The sequence below is a fragment of the Ptychodera flava genome, chromosome 18, assembly GCF_041260155.1.
Source record: "Ptychodera flava strain L36383 chromosome 18, AS_Pfla_20210202, whole genome shotgun sequence".
NCBI lineage: Eukaryota > Metazoa > Hemichordata > Enteropneusta > Ptychoderidae > Ptychodera > Ptychodera flava.
Window position 1 is genome coordinate 14347936 of NC_091945.1, and position 21749 is coordinate 14369684.

The window sequence follows — 21749 nt, forward strand, 5'->3', positions numbered from 1 at the left end:
ACCTTAAGCAAATACTATTTTAGTTGAAGACATCCCGAGAAAGCTTGTCACCTCGTGCGTTATACTCATGATTTGTGAATTTTGTTTCAGATATCGATGAGTCTACTGACCCCAACTACCCCCACAGATGTGAACAGATAGTCACAAACACGGTTCCGGGGTACAACTGCAGCTGTAACGAGGGATTCCAACTGAATGTCGATGAGAGAACGTGTTCAGGTAAGGAATGACCGTAAGTTGTTTGAAGAGGAGGGGCGCTGGTCAGGAATTTCACATTCATTTTTAGGTTTAAAAATGTTACACAGTATTTTTTTTGATTGCATACTATCCTCCCCCGATTTACACACTTTTTGTGTGATAGTTGCTTTTGAAAAACAGCTGGGTTACAAAATCTTTCGTAGCGATTTTAATGCTGCAGATTTCCCCAATTTTCAACCAACCCTAAGCTTGTTTGTATTAACATTCAATAGGAGAAAAAAAAACCGAGACACACAATTTGACTTATTTACTTTAGTAACTCTCTTTCTATTTTTATATTTTCTGTATGTTTCTCATCTCATTTACAGACAAAAACGAGTGTGAAGGTCAAACTAATGTATGTAGCGATCGAGATCATACCCACTGCGTAAACAGATTTGGCGGCTACGAGTGCGTCTGTGACACAGGGTTTTACAACGTTTCCGATGTCTGCTACGGTAGGTTTATCCAATATGGCATCTTTTGTGTGGATCTTTTGAAAGTAGTAAATTTACGTCTTAAGTTAGTACAACAATAACAAACCCGTTCCCAGATTTCTTATAAAACAGTCATGAGATTTTGAAACGATTTTTTTGGAATCGTCGACAGGGATGAAAATTGCCAGACACGAATCTTCCATTTTCCCGACACGTGCTACAGCACTCTAGCCCTTCCTGTGTAACAGCTCCTCAACTTGCGCGTGATTAATATGATTAATCCGGTCGGACACCTTCACGCCTGTCCGCTATCAGAGTCTCTTGGAAAATGTGCATTCATTGTGACGAACTATCTTTTTTTATTGCATAGACATCAACGAGTGTGAAGGTGCCCATGGCTGCAGTGTGTTTGGTTACTGTAACAACACAGTTGGTTCATATATCTGCCGGTGTAATGATGGCTACACGGGCACTGGCTTTATCTGTGCAGGTTAGTGGTCTCTTGGACCCTTTAACAAGTCTTGTAAAAAGGGCAGATTTCAATCCCTAGTTCTCGTATTCATGGTTGTTCACAGTGACTATTTAAGTGATTTTAGTAAGTCCTTAGTTCTCCTTCGAAATTTGTAAATTGTCAATTTGCTCAGAGATAAGCTGATAAAAAACCCGCCCCTTTAAAAACCACATTTCTCGACACTGCCTCTCCAGTAATTACAATTTATGTGATGTGGGTTCCATGTTATCCTTTTAAAGTTTTATCATGTTGATTGGTATGTCCTCCCAGATGGTGTGTCTGCTTTGTATGCAAATCAACTCATAATTCAGATTCTGGTGTTTTATTAACTAACGTTGGGAAAATATTGAGAAGATGATAGGGGAACAGGTTACCTCCCCAACAATAGAATACAATGTGGTCTTCAACTGTGCAAATCCATGTGCACTTGAACTCGCGATAGAAAACCGAACCACCTAGCGATTTCGCGAAATGATGATGTTGCATAAAACATTTTACATTCAACCGATACTAACGAATACCTGTCAGTTATTGAAAATCGACCACCCTTCTCTCAACAGACACAAACGAGTGTCTTGACCCAACATCATGTGACATCTACGCTGACTGTGTGAACACCGAGGGCTCCTACAATTGCAGTTGTTATCCCGGTTTTCGGGGTGACGGATTTAACTGTACAGGTGGGCTAACATGTTGTGGAATTAATGACCACGAACAGTAGTAATCTTCAGTGATATATATATATATATATATATATATATATATATATATATATATATATATATATATATATATATATATATATATATATATATATATATATATATATATATATATATATATATATATATATATTATTGCCTGAATACATGAATATATGGATCCGAGAGTAGGTGACAAATTGCCCGATGCAAGGAGGGCAAATTGGCTCCTGCTGCGAGAGCAAGTAAACCCATGTATTCAGGCAAGAACATTTTTGTTACATGCCGCTCAAACAATTTTACCTTTATCGAACAGCATCAAACAGATTTTAACGGAAGTCAAAATAGCAGTGCGCGCATGGATATGTTACATCTAGCGTTAAGCGCCTACCTAGACGTCGGCGGTCGTCACCGGACCGGTAACTATGGAAACCGATCCGTACATCGTTCACACAGCCCGTTAACTCCCCGTATGTTCCTATTCAAATCAATGCACTGATTTGCACTCACATCGAGGCATGTAATAAGATTCGATGAATACAAGTCGCCACAATCATGCGTATCATTTTAGGGTCTTTAATAGTTGTACTGCTGGGCTTACGCACCTTGAAATTGAAAGTCTTAATATTTTGCTCAAACTCTTTGTAAGAAAACCATTCGCTTTCGAAACAAAGGATGAAATTTGATGAGAGAGACAAATCATCCAATAAAATACCGATATTTGGAATTTAAAATGGCTGCCGTCACGGTCTTGAACTAGAATTTAATGATTTAATAGAGGTATGTTTACTTTTTAACTGGCTGTTTTTGATTCACAGATATCAATGAGTGCCGTGAGGATTTGCACGGCTGCGACGCTGACGCAACTTGTTCCAATAACCCTGGCTCCTATCTATGTACATGTAACAGCGGTTTCCAAGGAGACGGGAAAGCCTGCTTTGGTACGTCATTGGCCATTGGCCATACACATGGCTATTTTGTCTTCAGTGTTCGTGTGTGCAACACTTGCGTGCAGTAGCGATTCCTTTACACCACTGGCAGCGAATGTTTGGGATTATTTATGGAGCAGGGACTTTTTGGTTCAAGTGATGGAGACAGATACGACTGTCCTGTTTCTTCAAACTTCATTACTACAGCTACTTTTCGCGTTGAACTATTGTTACGATAATAGTGTATCATTTTATTGGCGGATAAGTGATGACCAGTTCCATTACTGAGGAATGCGCCCTGAGTATACGCATGCGCTGTGAGACACACATGTACTAAAGCAAAGGGGTTAATTCAGGCAGTGATATAGCCATTTTGGTGGGAAAGAATATCAATGTGTTTGACTTCGATTGGTTAGAGATGAATAGCGTCAGAAAGAATTATAAATATCATGTGTAAACACAGGATATTAGAAAGGAACTGATAAGATCGCAATATGTCTTCATTGTCAAGTAATTAAGAAGTAGCTATCTCTGTATAACATTTCTCAACATCACAATGAACGATGGTCCGGTATGTTGACCTAACTTTTAACTGAGACAACGCTAACACCATTCTCGTTCTTCTGCAGATGTTAACGAGTGTACGTTACCAGGGAACGACCCGAGAAAGGCTGATTGTGACGACCTGGCAAGCTGTAACAATACGTATGGCAGCTACGAATGTACTTGTCTTGATGGATATGAGGGAAACGGAACTCAATGTACAGGTACGTGGTATTATATATATATATATATATATATATATATATATATATATATATATATATATATATATATATATATATATATATATATATATATATAATTACATAAATACACGAAAACGCATATTACATAAATACACAAAAAGTGTAAAATTGTTAAGATACGTCAGTTAATCAATCGTGCCAGGTCTGAAACTTATGTGTACCGCATGGTATTGGTTTAACTTAGTTTGTGTTTGTTTTTGGTGAATTGTATGATTTTACTCCTTTGAAGTCCAGAGACATGACACACATTAATATACCATGTGGCGATGTGTTCTTTTCTCGGTGTTGTTCCAAACTGTCGGAGTTATTAGTTATGACTTTGGAAAAGCTCTTTTAGATTTCCTGCCGTATTTTTACAATTACAAAAGAGCACTAGCTGAAAGACGTGTTTTGTTGCCTGGCTTTTATCTACTTTATTTTTGTGGGGTTGGTATTTTACAGATATCAACGAGTGCGCAAGCGCAGACACCAACACCTGTGACGAACGCTCCCGTTGTGAGAACATTGAGCGGTCTTATCTCTGTATCTGTCTCGACGGGTACCGAGCAGAAGATAGAGACTCCTGTGTGGATATCGACGAGTGTGCTGAAAACCCGACGATTTGTGGCGAGAACGCCGACTGCACCAACTCTCCAGGAACCTACACATGTACTTGCATCAGTGGCTTCACGGGAAATGGTACATACTGCGAGGGTAAGTAATGTGTTAAGAGTCACGCGAGAGTATGCAAATGACGATGAGAAGCAAGTGAGAGTAATACTGAAGTCCTCCGTAAAAATGTCGCCATGTTTTCCTACGTTGGTGTTTTGGTAAATAACCCCCGATTTTATTGGTCATCGCAAGCATAATTTGAGACCTGCGTACCGTGCCATTTTTAATCACTTAAGGATAAGTTCAACCAATAAAATTTTATTGGTTATATACCGAAACCATGACAAGTCATAATACCGTATTACCGAGCTGCTGGAGCTTCAAAAATTACTTCTACTAATAATATTTACCATCAAAGGGTCTAGAGGAGAACAAAAATCGTATTATTCGACAACAGTCCTGGACCAGAAACATACTTCATTTTCCTGACATACTCCCGCTCCTACCAGGTCACTTTTGTGTTTTGCCATCTGAACACAACAATATACTTATGAACAGAATGAAAAACATGTGATTATAGCGTCAAGACTTTATGTTTTGTCTGTTCTGGCAATCAGATATCGACGAGTGTTCATCTGATGACCTCAATAACTGCGATCCAGTGGCCGATTGTATGAACTTTCCCGGTTCTTACGCATGCAGTTGCCCATCCGGGTACCTGGAAGTCAACAGTACTGCAGGCATTCTTTGCGAAGGTCAGTTGACAGACCAATAGCATTATTTGGTTCACAGCTCCCTGTGGATGGCTCCGTTGAGATCTCTGTTCAAAGGATGAATAAATCTGCACATTGAACTCTTTGGGGTTAAAGGTATACTGTCACCTGCTCCAATTTTGCCACAGTTACCATGGAAAGAGAAAATCTAACCAATCACAGATTTTTAGCGGGTGGCCGCTTTTTAAAAACAGCGCCATCACATGGGCATTTTGAACGCCCCTTTGACCATATATGGGCATATTTAGATTAGATGACTGTATACCTTTAACTTTACTGCTTTCATTTACAACTCCTTCGGGGAACCCTGGACCGATTGTGTATGGTGAACAACCTGTCCAGACGTTCAAATTCGGGTTTCAGATTCCGTAGCTTGATCTCATTTAAGTTTCAAGCAATAACGAAATTTACATAATTTTCAAGATCATCTTTCTCCTTTAAACCCTTTGAATGCTGTAATAGTTCCTACCAAATCTTGATGCAAAATTGTACCAATTTTTTTATGAATTTTTCTGTAATGTTTTTGATAATTTTGGACTAAAGATACCGGCTGGAATACGATGTTTTTCAATGTTCTTTTCTGAAAAAAATCTCAGTGTTGAGAAACTAATGTGTACATCAAATGGAACATTTCTGCTGAATCTTTGTCACTTTGTGTATACAGCGTTTACGCTTTGAGCAACAATCACTTATATGACCAGTCATCCATCTGCCATTGACTATAGGAATAACTTTGTCGTCTAACCTTCTATCACAGGTTTCTTTTTTTTCATTTTCTGTTATTTTTTTCCTGTGCATATGTAACAATTTGTCTAAGTTTAACTATCCGTACTCACGCTATCACGTGTATTCTCATGTCATATGGATACTATTTACTGTACACCCCATTGTATATGCACTAGAAGCCTCAAATACAATAAAAGGTTCACGATCTGTCGCCCCTTTCCTGCTGAGGGAAATAATGCTTAGTTAGAGTTGTTATAGAGGGCGCTGTAGCCATCTCTGACATTGCTCGTTTAACCATTTTTCTGTGAATGTTAACCGCAGCTGAACATTTTCCGTTGTTTTTACAGATTTCAACGAATGTTTGTTCGAACAAGACAACTGCGACGATTCCTTCGGTATTTGTAGAAACATCGCCGGCGGATTTATCTGTGAATGTATAGATGGATACTCCGGCACCGGGGTCACGTGTACAGGTTAGAAGTGTTTTGAATACTTGTCAAAACAACAGGTAGACAGACAGACAGTCGTGTCCATGCTATAGATGCATCGTCAGGAGGCAGAGAGCCTGTACCAAAGTTGTCGCATTCGAACATCTCTGTTCTTCAGTGACACGTCCGAGTTTTCTTTGTTCATTTTTGATAGCCATTATTGGGACTCAGATACCTCAGTCCAATCTGCTGGCAATCTTCTGTCTGCTGCTATCACCAGTAAAATGCACGAGTTTTCGCCCTTCTACAATATGTGACCGTGCGGGATTGCAGCACAGAGGGTTGAACCCAGTCGAACAAGGGTGAAAGCCAACAACTTTCAAGGGTGCAAGTCACTCAGAAGGTCGCGGGAAAGAAGTGACGAATAATCTTTAACCGTATTATTTGTTATTTCTAGACATCGATGAATGCAAGACAAGACCCTGCGACTATAACAACGAGAGATGCGTCAATACACCCGGCAACTACACTTGCGAATGTTTATCTGGATATGAGAGAGTTAACGGCACCTGTCAAGGTATGCTGGCTATACCTGTTTTGGTTCTCTTTTATACAGTTTTTTATGAAGCCGTGATGACTAGCGCAACTAAAGTTTTTTCATCTGGTTTAGTTGTCAACAAACAGATTTAATAATAACAGGGCACAACTTACAAAGGAGAAAAAAATTGACAGACGTCATGTAAATCGTCAATGTTAACAAGAACTAAAGTGAGATCCATGGAAATTAATCAAACGTCACGGATAATGGAGCTGTTACTGCAAAGGCAATTTTCACTATCTGCATCAAAACCAATATGTCGCTACATTCTCCGAGATCATGATCGATTTCCGTGTTTGCAGGCAAAATGTAAACGTTCAACGTGCACTTTGATTCTGTGATCCATTTAGACACGGTTATATACCGAGACACTGCTGCTTTTCAAATCTTCAAACTGACTGGCTTTTTATCTCTCTCTCTCTCTCTCTCTCTCTCTCTCTCTCTCTCTCTCTCTCTCTCTCTCTCTCTCTCTCTCTCTCTCTCTCTCTCTCTCAACAGCCGTGGAAACGTTGGAAGGAAGCGTAGTGTACGAGGGGTCCGACGGCTTTCGATGGATTTACACTTCGGATTTGACCACCACTGGTTCTGTGCTCTTCCAAAGCTACTCAAGCATCGTCATAAGAGATGTAAGACTTCCATCATGAAATATTTTTTCTTAATTCTTCACATATTGAAGTATTCTCCAAATGCTTACACAGCAGTATTAAATGCAAATAAGAAAATATGTGTTTCCGGTGAAATGCCTCCGAAAATTAGGGGAGGTAGGTCGGAGGAGATGTTTTAAATGTTCTTCGTGTTGGCTGAGACCAATAAAATACGGTGAAATTTAGTGAATGTACCCAATTTATTTTTCAAAACGTGTATGGGGTCGGCGGTTTTTTCTAGGCTAGGTCGGGTTACCCTAAACACCCATTTTTTTGGCCTAACTTTATGTGATCTGGTCTACCACTTGCTGGCCCACTAGGTAGGTGCTCATTTTGAAGCTCTTGGGGTACGAAAGATCTTCACCGTCTTTGTTTTTCGGACGTCGAAAAATTTAATTTTGTCCATAGAGTTAACGCAGGGTTGGCGACCACTTTTGATTTCAAATATTGGTAAATGTCAAGTGATTTGTTACTCTAGAACCAAACTGCGTGGTGCATGATTTCTGATTTTTATTCTTGATTTAGTAAGTCTATGGTATCATTGAAAGTGTCCATGCAGAACGTTTGAGTAAAAGTTTAAGTCTTTCACTTTCGAGTTGTACACTCCCTTAATTAATTGCTAACTGGAGGTATTAGTGTGACGATAAGGAATAAACTACATAGTTAGGGGCCCGAGGGAAACCCTCTTCGCTTGCCGATTTAAATATGAAACAAGGAAGAGAATTCAAAATTAAGGTAGAATGCGCTTCGGGGACAGATATTCGGACTCTCAAACTTTTACAATTCTCTTTTTGACCAACAACTCTATAGGGGACCATTTTAAAGCTCTTGGTATAAGAAAACTTTTCACCGTCATGGTTATTCGAAAATCGTAAATTTTATTTTTCTTTACAGAGTTACCACAAGGATTGCGGCCATTTTGAATTTTAAATATCGCTAAATCTGGGACATTTTCTCCAGTACCGAAATTTGCGCGGTGACCCCTGGTTTTGATTTTTGATTTTGAAAGAGAATGGTTGAAATATTCCCCGAGGAAAGTTTGAGCAAAAGTTTGTCTTTCACGTTCGAGGCGCATACTACCTTAAATCTCATCTGGTCAACGTGCACGTGTAGGGTAGGTGACAGAGTGGAAGGTCGGAATTGGCCCTGAACAGTCTCTGTGTTCGTGCTTTTCACAGATGCTAGCAGTTTTCAGTAATAGCAGCTTGGCAGACGACTACGTTGGCAGCATCGTTGTCTCCATGGAAGACTATAACACCTATATCAAAGTGACGTTCATCCTGAGTTTTCATCCGGGCTCAAATGTGCAAGAGGATGACGTCGAGGCGGCTTACTACGCATCCTTGACCGGAAGAGTAAACGATATAGTAAATGTACTCAGCCATATTCTGCCGGGAACTTTTGTAATCGGCGAACCAGGTAAATAGATACTTCTCGACTTGTACGAATGTCAGTGTCTAAGATTAATTTGCACGTTGCTGGCCACGCCCCAACATAAACAACTTTCATGAACACAAACACCGACGTGTACTTAACTGGCAATCAATATAACATTACTTTATCTGACAACATCACATAGTTCCCGGCGATCCAGGGTCTTGGCAAATCGCGCTCAGTCTGCGAGAATAAACCTTCTGGAACTCAAGGGCTTGCGGTATGACGCAAAGTAGTTTAGAATTTCCCCGCAAAGCTAAAAATGTTTCTTCTGATATTTTTACATTTCATTGCATTGTTGTATTTTGAATCGTTTCTAATTTATATTATAAGTCATCTTCTTAATTCGCCTGGGTTATACAGCAACCTTGAAAAAATATTCGTCCAATCAACATGCAATTTTGGACGGTTTTTGCACCCTGTAGCTTCTCACAGTGTTATTGCTTGTATTTTTTTCTTCCCATAGTTATCAACCCCTGCTTTGACGGAACAGACGACTGTGATCCGCTGGCAACTTGCGTGTTCTTGAGTAATAACAATTACACGTGTATCTGCGATGATGGCTACGCTGGAAATGGCACAATCGGTAACTGTGGAGGTAAGGTTAAACAACCTCGGAGTTCCGAGCCGGAAACAAACACATGGTTTCACATGAACCAGAGTTGATACAGTACATAATTTATGTCACAAGTCATTTCATATCAGAAACAATTTTCCTAAGTTAGCGCAAGCGCTGTATCCTACATCGTTTGCGCTAAAGGAGGAATAATTGATTCCGATTACAGATAATTTACAAGTTTTAAACTTTAATAATTTACAGATCTCACTGACAGTATAAGTACGATCTATAAATGAATTAGGGCGGCGAATGGCAAACTCTACAGCCAATTTCTAAGATGCCGAACTCCAAAAAAGATCGCCGCTCATGCAGACGACACCACCACCATTCTACTACCTGATCCGTTGTGATTATAGAGGTTTTGTTAGACCCCATTTATGGTTTGTCACAATACCCACTAACTTCGGCAATGACATAAGCAAAATAATTTAGCTCGTTTCACCCTAGAACAGCCCACCATGGAAAATTCATCTAAACTGTCCCTGTTTTGTCACAAAGCAGTGTGTAAAAATAGCAGAGTGTGTGTTCCCGAGTCGAGGCTTGGCACGGAACCAGCGTACCCAACGGAACACATTCTCAGGAATAATCGCGAATTTTCTTCATTCGCCAGGCGATGACGACGTCGCACTTTTTAAATTTCCTCCCAACACCATCTGAATGTAGGTCTGCTGTTTGTTCAAGTACATAGAAAGGTGTATGATATCTTACCAGTTTTTGTATTATTATTGACAGATATCAATGAATGTGAAAACGGCGTCTGCAACACCACTAATCTGGAATGCGTGAATACTGTTGGCAGCTACATCTGTCAGTGCAGTGAAGGCTACATTCAACTGGAATCAAGTAACAATACTTGTGTAGGTTAGTATCGCGGGAAAACTTCCAAACAATGAGTAACTGTAGTAATACGAATTAATATAATCCCAGGGATATTGGTAATTATAAAACAACAGAAGGGCCCAAGAAGAAAACTTACAGTTTTCATGGTAAAGATCGGATCTAGTGTGTTTGGTATCAGAACTGTCCTAAAATATTGTATACTACTAAAACGAGTTTATGCCTAATCTCATTTTTAATATTTTCCCTTCTAATCATTGATCACGTAAAGTTACATTTCATTTTGGGAAAACGATCTGAGTTCGCGGGAGATTTCATATTTTATTGGCAAACAGACATTATCTCGGCAAAAACATATACAACATGCATATTTTGGGGGAGAGAGAGAGAGAGAGAGAGAGAGAGAGAGAGAGAGAGAGAGAGAGAGAGAGAGAGAGAGAGAGAGAGAGAGAGAGAGAGAGAGAGAGAGAGACTGACTGATTGACCATCTTCTCAATATCAGATGTTAAAACGACTCGTTTCTTCCGACAGATCGCAAGGCTTTCAAGTTTACGACTGAAATGACAGCTGATGATGGAACAGCACTGACATATACGGACAGTCTAGCCGACACATCTAGCAACCAATACACCACTTTAAGCAACAACGTCAGAGAATCGGTAAGACTCATTCTAGGGCACAATAGCTGTATCTTGTGATGAATGTATTGATCATTCGTTTGGTCCAGAAAACAAGTTCATTTTCTTCTCCTTTACCCAAAAACATCTTGTCAAAAAGCAAAGTGTTGTACAACACATGATGTGATTGTTGACAAAAGATCTTGACCAGACTGAAACAAAGTTGTCAGCAATTGCATTGGACAAACGCCACACGCAGGCTGTGTTAGCATGCTGAACAACTACATGATCGACATGTTCTTTGGTGCATGGAAAGAAATTGTTGTACCGGTATATCAGGAATGAAAGATGGGGAAATACGTCAAAGGTTACAGCTTATATAGAAACAATGGGAAATATATCTCAGGTATTGCTGACGTAAGAGTTAGTATATATATATATATATATATATATATATATATATATATATATATATATATATATATATTAAATTGCATCAGGCTCTGACTGCTTGGTCAGATGAAGATTAAACACGTCACAATGACAAACTTGCACTTTTATTTCGCTCATGAAATACATTTTAAACAATGGGGGGTTTAGACTTCTTTGTTGTAGCGATCGTAGCTTGCAAATGGCACAAACTCTGTTTAAGGTAATATGCGCCTCGAAAGTGAAAGACTTTGACTTTTGCTCAAATTTTCCTCGACGAAACTTTCAAGCGTTTCACTTTCACAATCAAGAATAGAAATCGGGGGTCGCCGTGCAAATGTTGGCGCTGGGGAAACAAATCACCCAAGATTTACCGATATTTGAAATCCAAAATGGCCGCCATCCTTGTGTTAACTCTGTAGAGAAAAAAATAAATTTTCCAAAATCTGAGACGGTAAAAATTGTTTTTCGAAATGAGCCTCCACAAGTGCTAGATCAGAGGATAATTTAAAGGTTTGAATATCTGTCCCAGAGGCGCATTCTACTTTAACCCTTTCACCACCATGGTTTGTCCCAAATCCATTGTTTTCTATGGTAAAGTTGGACCTGTATACAGGGAACTGGGGGTGAAAGGGTTAAAGTTACCTTAAAGTTAATTCTGTTATATACCCCGCGTATTAAAATAGAAGCAACGGTCTTCTCTTCCATATTTCATACATAGGTGGAGTATGTCATCAAAAGAAGCAGCGGCCTGAAAGATACGTACTACGGTGTTGGAGATATCACCTTCAGCGACGGAAGCATATTTGTGGATATCGATATCTACTTTGCGGCCGACTCACCGGTTGTTTCACAGGACGTTGTGGACGCCATCGAGGCGCTGGACACAGGGAGCGGGTTAGCAACAGTGAACAATGGAGAAGTCACCGCGACCTTTTTGATACGTACCTTTAAAGTATACGGTATGTGGACTGTGTAGTAGCTAGTACTGTTTCTCTTTTAGTTCACGGGGAAAATACGACCTCTTGGATACGGACAGGCGGAGACAGACACGAGCGCAAAGTAGTCACATGAACAGGCTTTAGGACTGCTGACTGTAGTAAAAGCTGTAAGCCTTAGAGCACTTTGGTCGATTCTTTTAAACATATCACTACTGGGGGATTCGACTTGAAAACACAGAACCAAATGATAATGTTGCCCGTGACCTCTGACCCCAAAATGCTTATTTCTGTGGTAATCGAGATGTGGCGTGTTTCGACCTGCACTGTTCTGTGGTGCAGGAGAAACATTGAAAAACCCAGTTGATACAAGCTGAAGTCGAAGGGTAGATTTGACAACTACCTTGTCGTCAATTTCACATATTGAATCCTGTTAACTGATTCATGTACACCGACCCAATAAACTATCAGGATTACTGGTAATATATGATCTTTTTTTAGGGGTGAGATTTGCGAGGAAATACGAATTTCCTATAGAATCGCCCATTCAATGCCTGACCTTTCACCCATTTTACATTTTCCATTTTGTGACATCCAATCAGATGACGACATATGTTTGACCTTTGACTCATTATATATTTTCCATCTTGAAATCCGACCAGATTACGATATATGCAGTTTGTGTTCACCCAACGCCACTTGCAGTAGCTCCAACGGTACTCTCGAATGCCAGTGTGACGAAGGTTTCCTCGATACATCGGTCGGTGAGCCGGGCACGATATGCACCGGTAAGTAACATCATCCACCTCCCTCAACCGACCCCTTAGTACAACCAAACACCGGCCAATAGTGCTTGTGATCTGTTTGATAGGTCAGTTTAACATCTTCGAAGTGATTATCAGGGAAATGCTATTCAAATTACTTGGTCTCACGATGTCTAACATAGCCGTGATGTTCTATACAAATATTTCCTTTGTCGAAAGAAGTCGCGAGTTTGTTTACCAAAACACTTGGCCTGAGGTAATCTGTACTTTGACAATGAAATTAAAAAATAATATTACTCATTCTTTGCGCATCAAACTTTTAATAAGTATTTCATGATATTTCCGACCACCAAAACTATCTCAAATTTACTTATATTTGAAATTCAAAACAGCAGCCAGATTCTGTGTCAAAATTAATGAAATAGAATTAGTTTCTCCAATTTCCACAGTTACAAATTAGTTCAAAACGCAGGCTTCTGGGCAGGTGTCAAAAAAATTCCCAACAAGCCTTTGGCAACCGGAGGTATGAAAGATTGTGTGAGTTGGACAGTATGTCCCCGCCTGTAACAATTCGGCACATCGTTCATAAATTTAAGATAAAAGAATGGGTGCAAATTTTAGATAATTTGATTGCATGTACACTACACTACCAGCCAAGTATGGACCAAGTATCCTACATAATGAAGTTCTTTTTCGTCACTTTTATTGCATGAATAGAACCCCCGACAACAGCCGCTATCGTCACAACTGTGGCTCCGCCGACAGCCGCGACTCCAGCAACGACCGTTGTTACAACAAAAACCGCCGTTCCAACAACAACCGAGGCTCCAGCAACATCCGTGGCCCCAGCGACAAGCGTGGCTGCAGTATCAACTGTTGCCCCGACAACTATCGTTGTCACCCCCACAACGGAAGATATTTGTTACCCGGACTATTGTTTAAATGACGGTGAATGTTATGTCGACAACAACGGCGAGAGACAGTGTCGGTTAGTCAACACATAATTCCTTCAGACTGTTTTAGTGTTTCTAGCTGCGACCATTTTTCTTTTAATCTTAGAGCGGCAGTCCTAAATCCCTGGTTTACGCATTAGCGTTTTATAGTGTAGAAAATTACATTATTATTCCTATTGTTCTGTCAGTGATATTAAGCTTGTGTTGAAAGTCAAATGTTCGGTGTGCTAACACAGCACTCATATTGTCGAAAATTGAATTTCAGTCCGGACAAAACTGAGTTGTCTACAAGACTATTGGGCATTGAGGAATTACAAATGACCTCAAAAGAGGGATAAAACTGCAGCAAGTGTGAAGGAATACAGTAAAAAATTGGCCGACTAGCGGGAAATACAGTACTCGTAAAAATAAAGAGCAAAGTTAAAACAAATACAAAGACTATCGGCATTGCACACATACAGGCTGCAGTATGAATTTGTACTTCAATACATCTAAGTTGCATTAAATTGTAGCTTTAAATCAAACAACATTTCACAAACTCCATCCACTGAGCATTTAAGGATCCGCAGATTTCGTGTCTTGGGACTCCTCGAGCTGTTCGGTAGATTATTTCCCCGAGACTTTTTGAAAAAAGTGAGATTTTCCATCGGAAAAGATTGAAATATGGATTCTGAAGTTGGTGGAGAGATCAATGCTTGTTATGAACAGAAAGAGCCGCTTGATAGTGAGAAAACATATAAACTTATATTCAGAATAGATACACGGTTACTCTTTTGGGTAGTCCAGAGTAACTGTGCTTATATTCAGTAGATACATAGATATATTATGTTTGATAATCATGTCGGGGTTGTGCTAAAATCAGATAATTTAACTGATATCTCTCCTCTTTTTCATCATGACATGTCAGAGTGTTCCCACTTGACCGACAATCTCTTCTCTTACCTCAATAATTTGCGTTTGATGTCTTCCAGATGCCCGTCAGGATTCGAAGGCGAGCGGTGTTCCGTCACCAGTGACGATGGTGAGTATCCAGACAAAAGTATACATAATCGTGGCGTGACGGCTGTGTTTCAAATGACCCAAAACTTTGGTGTAGAATGTCAGATGGCAAATCATCGAGCACAAAATATTGTTCTTCATTCAAAAAATGTCACAACATTGAAATACTGGAAAGAGAAGTTTTGTGTACTTTTCTGTGTGTTAACTACACGAATATGGATAATCGTCGTCGTTTTCACCGCAAAAAAGCCACCGGCAAAAAGCATTATTTGTGCCGGTGTTGCGTACGTAAATATGAGTATCACGTTTCTTTTACAAAACACACGGATATTGTCCGTGACCAAGTGAGTTATATTTTAAAACATGCCAAGACATACTTGCAAAGGATGTTAACAACGATGTTAGCAACATCATAGGTTGGTTACTTCGGCGCGACGTTCAGGCAAAACGGAATGGGTAGGCACATAATGGATGTGTCCAAAACATGGACGAGCCATTTGAAGGTTTCAGGAACTCGCACCTTTTGCTGTACATTAAAACCCCGGATGAAGGGACTATATCCCTATTTTGATGTTATGACATCGAAGAATCTCGTTCAATTGAATGTATTTAGTTTTTTAAGCCTTATTCTCAATATCATCTTCCTTCAGACACTAACTTCATCCAAGTGCTGGCCATCATCGGTGGTGTGGTCGGCGGCATTCTGCTGGTGATCGTCATCGTCTTCACCATGTACTGCTGCGCTGTGTGCGGTCGACAGAAGGAGGTTAGGCGGGAAGGCCTGTTCATCAGAAACCAGTACGTCGGCAAGTACCCAGAGGGCTTCAGGCGAGACAGCGAGGGCTCGGACGAGATCGCGTGGGAGACGGTTTCGTCCGGCCAGTCCAGCACTGGCAGACCGGACGACATAGAGGAAATGGAAAGGATGAATACGTTGGCTTCGGTCATGGAGCACGCACCAATGATTGATGTAAGTGAGATGACGATGGTTTCATTAAGGTAGTTAGCGCCTCGAAAGTGAAAGACTTAAACTGTTGCTCAAATTTTCCTCAAAGAGTATTTCAATCATTCTCTTTCAAAATCAATAGTAAAAATCGGGGTTCACCGTGTAAATTTTTGAACTAGAGAAACAAATTACTCAAGATTTACCAATATTTGAAATTCAAAATTGCCGCCATCCCTGTGTTAACTCTATGGAGAAAACATAAAATTTACGATTTTCGAAAAACTAAGCCGGTAAAAAGTTTTCTTACGCCAAGAGCTTTAAAATGAATCCCCACAAGTGGTATATCAGAAAAGAATTGAAAAAGTTCGATTGTCCGAATATCTGTCCCTGAGGCGCGTTCTACCTTAACATAAATGTGTGACACTCAAAGTATCTTTAATCTGTACACCATCCACGATTTCAACAGTACCTCTATGTTGTCATGGAGTTAGCTCAAGGTAATACACTTTATGGGATGGTCATTGGCCAATGGCGATCGATAATGCTTTCAACAGTTCCTTGCAAAGTTTCTGTGCATTGATTGATAGAATTTCCAACTTGTTTTTATTTCCAGGAGAGAATGAGGGAAAGACTTAGAAGATTTGATGATAGAAGAGGTATTAGATCTGCCGCTGCCCTGCCACAGAGGTCCGAATTCTTCACGCCATACGTAGTGACCGGCGCAGAGGTGAGCCCTTTGCTAAATAATATCTCCGTACTGTTTTGTTTTGTTGTTTGTGTCCTGCTGTGCTCTAGAATGTGATATGACGTTGTGTGACGTGCTTGAAGAAATTTGTTGATGTTTACTCATGTCATCAACCGCTGGGGGCGGGGGGTATAGCATGCCCAATTAGATTACGTGGTTCATGTGACGCCTTGTGTGATGCGACTTGCATTCAATTCGAAGCATATTTGATGTCGCGCTTGGGTTTGCACGTCAGTTTGCGATTTGATCGTGTTCTTCGATATGTCTTGGGGTACTCTCACTGAATGTGTATGTTTTTCTGAACAGTTTGTCAACGGAAAATTAAACATGGCTTTCGTTCACACCTATGTATAAGACTCTCTAAAGTTTGTTGTCTACTGGATACACTGGTGATGACAAAGTGTGAATACGATGTGCATTGTACCCGGGTTGTGGATCTCACACGAGGCAGAAAGTCATGAAAGACCAGAAAGTACGAGAATACAAAACGAGATGGTGTTCGATGATTGGACCAGCCAAGGTCCCACGTATGTCAACGAATCACAGCGTGTCGTTTGCGTCCTGAGAGTCGCAGAGGTTTTTTTTTAGTATTTTCTGTCTCTGTAAGTTGAAACGATGATTTCTTGTCATTTCACCAGGCATCCGAAAGAGAGAGGCAGCGAAGGGCGGCGTCGTCAAGGCGTGGATATCGAGGCAGTAGAAGACGAGATGAAGGAGTTCTTATACCCAGAGCCAGAAACGAGACAAATCCAACACACCATGTACCATTCAGCCAACTCGTAAGTGCCTTTCATATCCCTTGGTTTCTGTACTCAATCGAAACAATAAATGTTGGGATGATGTATACCAAGTTAGGGCGATCATCCTACACAAATGAATTGTAGTCTGAACTGGAATTCAGTTGTCAAAACTGACACTTGATAGTACTTACGTACAGACTATGTGGACAGGAGGAACTCATGTCGCTATGGTTTGGAGATTTTAACACAAACTTGTATTTTGCATCGAAACTTGCAGATTATGGTGCTTTCAGAGCCGTAGGTGTGAAATGCTGGTCTATAAAGCGCTAACGTATGTGTTTTTTTTCACATTTGTCTATTTTTCAGAGAGATTCAAGTAGCGGCGGCAACAGCGAGACACAGACCGTCAGTGACTTCAGCATGTATTAGCCTGTATATAGCGAGGATATTTATTGTTTTCGCCGAGGAACAAGTTTTCAACGTCAATAATCCACGTTACAGTTAAAACAGTTAGGTGGGCTCTTCCACAAAACGAATAGGTAAAACAGCTCAATTTGTAGGAGGGTTCACTTATTGTGGTGTACTCCCCGAAGCATTTCATAAATTCACTCATAAAGAGTTCTATTTGGATTCAGAAGGCAAATATCTGCTATGATCTCTGTCTTCTTCTGTAAATAGTATTAAATCGAGAAGTTGGTTTTTTGTAAAAAAGAAGGCTTAATGATTGATTGTTGACAAGTTGCAAGTGTCCAAAAAAGTGGTTTCACAAACTAAAGTTCCTGATTGGTTTTCGATTTGATGCCGAGCTGTCGGCGTATTGATAAACAGTACAATCTTATGAACGCTGAAGCATTCCGACCAAACTGTGAAGGGTACCAGATACTTTTTATCGCCCTGTTTTCCTTAATCAAGTCACTAATTTGGTGCGTTGTGCAATTATTGGCCTGATGTAGAATATGTGAAAGTGACACAAAGAATGATGTATTATTTATCGGCCCTGACCTTTTTTCCTCCAAATACCAGTAAATCTATCGCAAAGTTTACAAGCGTGCAAGATTTTACCCTCTTACCCTTGCACAGCTTCACTAAACATAGAACCACTGTATAGTTATAAAGTCAGATAGCCAAGCTCGTGTGACTTTGCTAGCCCGGTCAAATATGTTCCGGTGTTTTTATTTGGTTACTAGGCGAAAGCATAGGTTGCCACAATCTTTTTAACAAATACCAATAATGAAATCATGTAAAGAGAAAACATGTGTGGATATCAATATCAGGCTGAAAGAATGATTCCTTCATATATATATATATATATATATATATATATATATATATATATATATATATATATATATATCTTCCGATAAGCACAAAAGTCTTTTATAACATTTACTTTAATTCAGGAATAGAAAGAATTGAAATTTTGATGTTTTCAGATTATTCAAGGATCGGATGGGTTGAGTATTGTCACATTAGGGGAAGACTGCATTAACTTGCATGGTATCTGAAACCCGAGTCCTTGCCTGACCAACTCGGGTGACAAACAGAAGACTTTTAATCCCCCAAGGTGTGAATGTTCCATTGTTATGTTTATCTAATCCAGCTGGTGCCATTGTAGGAAAGGCAGGTCTGTGAAATTGATCCTCTAGGGAAGTAGGGTATTCCTAAGTTAATGGAGCTTTCCCGTTATGAATATTTCCAGAAATTTAACAGTGTCTTAAATATTCATAAATGATATAAGCTGTCCTTGATATGTTTTATAGCGTATGTATACTCTCTTGCCCGCTTTAACGTTGTGCTATTACTTTTTGTCAGTGTATTAAAATGTTTATGTCTCAAGGAGGGACGAAGATTACTAAGCTTCCTAAAATGCAGTTACGTTTGTAAATATTCTTCATGTTTTAAAAATTATTTTATGTTATCATTTTTAGGGCCTGGCCAGGGAAAATATTGTTTTACGTCAATGTCTAGCAATCATATGATCCATTAATTTCTCGCTTGTAGGGGTAGTCTTACATTTTTACCAACTCCTGTATTGCTTAGATTAATCATTTAACATTTAACTCAATTGCTTATTTGTACATCGCACCCTTAAAAGCGATAGCTACTCGCATGTGTGTTTTGGATTTCAGCGAATCATATAATACGTGAATATATTAACCAGCAAAACTTTTTTTTTGTCTAAAGGACTATTTGTAGATTATTTTGCCCTCTCCCGAAAAGTTTTAACTTATGAATAAAATATTGGCAAAAATTTCGTCTTCCATATAATTGACGCTGTTGTCCAGAATGCACATGTGAGGCCAGACACTATTGCGTGAGAAACTTTAGTGTGAATCAACGAAGACATTCTCACGGAAATCATATCCCAGGAACAGTGGCTGCGAAATCTTTCATCGTTACAGCAGCTTTGAAACATTGGCATAAAATGCTTACACTTTAGTACACCAGCATTTCAGTCGTCTAGCTTTAAAAAAAATATTATTTTATACAATTTTTTCGGTGGAGTTATTTATTTACTAAAAATGTTTTCTAAAACTGGATGTTGCTTGTACCCAGTGGGATCTCAAATGTAAAAATTGTGGAATAATGTCGCCAGTCATATATTCTACCTTCTCGGAGATTTATTTTCTGTACTTGTGTTTTGTCCTTCAAAATCGTTTTAATTAACAACTGCTTCTTGACGATTTCATTACATGCTTCTCAGGATCACCGTCGTGTCGAAGTTAGCTCCTAGGTAGCGACATTTTAACCAATGAGTGCACGAGACGAGGTAGATAAGTATGAATTTAAACGATTGAAATAATGATGAGCATTGTTTCGGTATTGTAAGTTTATGCCAATAATTCACTATTGAAATGGAATATTCGTCTACCTCACATCTTGCATTGTATAATTTCAACTCTCTCACGTCATGTGTACTTACATCACGATATCGTTGAAATTCCCACCGATCCCAAGCATTCTTGTGATGTCATTGGACAGTTCAAACATTCTTGTGATGTCATTGGACAGTTCAAACATTCTAGTGACGTCATTGGACAGTTCCTACATTCTAGTGATGTTATTGGACAGTTCAAACACTCTAGTGATGTCATTGGACAGTTAAAACATTGTAGTGCTGTCATTGGACAATTCACACTTCAGAAATTAAAGCAGTTTGTATCTTTCTGTCTACAGTAGTATGTCTTCGTGGACATTTTTGAACGGCCTAAAATATCGTCTTCCGGGAATTGACCTAACAATGTCATCTTGCTTTTCTTGTCAATCTATTATTGTGAGCGTAATACTCAAGGTGCTATATATATGGTCCTGGCGTGTGTTCTTGCGCGAGGAACATTTTCTATTAAAAAAAATAAAGTTTTTAAAGTGAAATTCGCGTCTTGTTGTTATTCTTCATAACAAATCTTTGCATAGTAGATTATATCGCTCAAAATGAAAATGTTCAAAGCACACATCGAACTTTTGTCTACAAAAACGAGAGCGTATTGTCAATTTGCTGGTATACTTTGAAGTGTTGTCATTTCCTTTGAAATCAGGCTTGGTTAGAACTAAATAGAACTCGTACTGTTTGGCATAGAATTTCCCACCAGCCAGATCTCTCGGTGTAGTCGGAATCTATGAAATGCTTGTCTGATTTGGCTTGGGAACAGTTACAGCCACCATAATTTTTGAAAGTGATGAAAATTGAGGCCATTCTTTTGAAATACAATGTGAGCAGTATTTGCCTTAAGCTTGTATGCGCCGCGAAAGTGAAAGAATTAAATTTTTCCTCAAACTTTCCTCAGTGAAACTTTCAGCCATTCTCTTACCAAATCAAGAATAAAAATCAGGGTCTTTGTGCAAAGTTTGCTGCTGAAGAAATTACCCAACATTTTAGTCACATTTGTAATTCAAAATGGCAGCCATCCCTGTGATAACTCTATGGGGAAAAAATAAAAATTTCGATTTTCGAACATCTAAGACGGTGAACATTTTTCTTACAAGAGCTTTCAAATAAACCCTTACAAGTGGTAGGTCAGAAAAGAACTGTAAAAATTTTAAGAGTCTTGATATATCTAACATGATTGGAACTAAATTGGGATAATTGGATGAGCACAATTTGTCAAGAATTTTAGAAATTATTTTAATAATACACCATATTTGCTTACCATCTTCAAAATTTTATTCAAAATTTACGATGCTGTCGAAATATTATGAGTAAGAATCGGTGAATGACAGAATCTTATGCATTATTGTTCAAAACATATGAACAATATCCATATTTGAATGAAAATGTGTGAACTTGTCTGCAGTTTCGTTACTGAAATACTACTACTAATCTCACTTTGTTACTTTGCCTCGACC

The 21749-nt window shown here is 39.3% G+C and overlaps 1 protein-coding gene across 1 annotated transcript in view; it reads left to right on the forward strand.

The window, feature by feature from the left end:
- LOC139116933 (fibrillin-1-like) overlaps positions 1-20777 on the forward strand; it is a 58047-nt gene extending 37270 nt beyond the window's left edge. The window contains exons 34-56 of the mRNA XM_070679668.1: positions 91-219; positions 567-695; positions 1045-1164; positions 1746-1865; positions 2705-2827; positions 3445-3582; positions 4066-4317; positions 4833-4970; positions 6062-6187; positions 6600-6719; positions 7239-7366; positions 8563-8803; positions 9285-9416; positions 10170-10298; positions 10806-10933; positions 12042-12282; positions 12921-13046; positions 13740-14010; positions 14947-14996; positions 15625-15944; positions 16534-16647; positions 17304-17444; positions 17772-20777. Coding sequence (XP_070535769.1) covers positions 91-219; positions 567-695; positions 1045-1164; positions 1746-1865; positions 2705-2827; positions 3445-3582; positions 4066-4317; positions 4833-4970; positions 6062-6187; positions 6600-6719; positions 7239-7366; positions 8563-8803; positions 9285-9416; positions 10170-10298; positions 10806-10933; positions 12042-12282; positions 12921-13046; positions 13740-14010; positions 14947-14996; positions 15625-15944; positions 16534-16647; positions 17304-17444; positions 17772-17834 — 3479 coding nt within the window. The 3' untranslated portion in view covers positions 17835-20777. The remainder of the gene's footprint in view (positions 1-90; positions 220-566; positions 696-1044; positions 1165-1745; positions 1866-2704; positions 2828-3444; positions 3583-4065; positions 4318-4832; positions 4971-6061; positions 6188-6599; positions 6720-7238; positions 7367-8562; positions 8804-9284; positions 9417-10169; positions 10299-10805; positions 10934-12041; positions 12283-12920; positions 13047-13739; positions 14011-14946; positions 14997-15624; positions 15945-16533; positions 16648-17303; positions 17445-17771) is intronic.
- Positions 20778-21749: the final 972 nt, after the last annotated feature.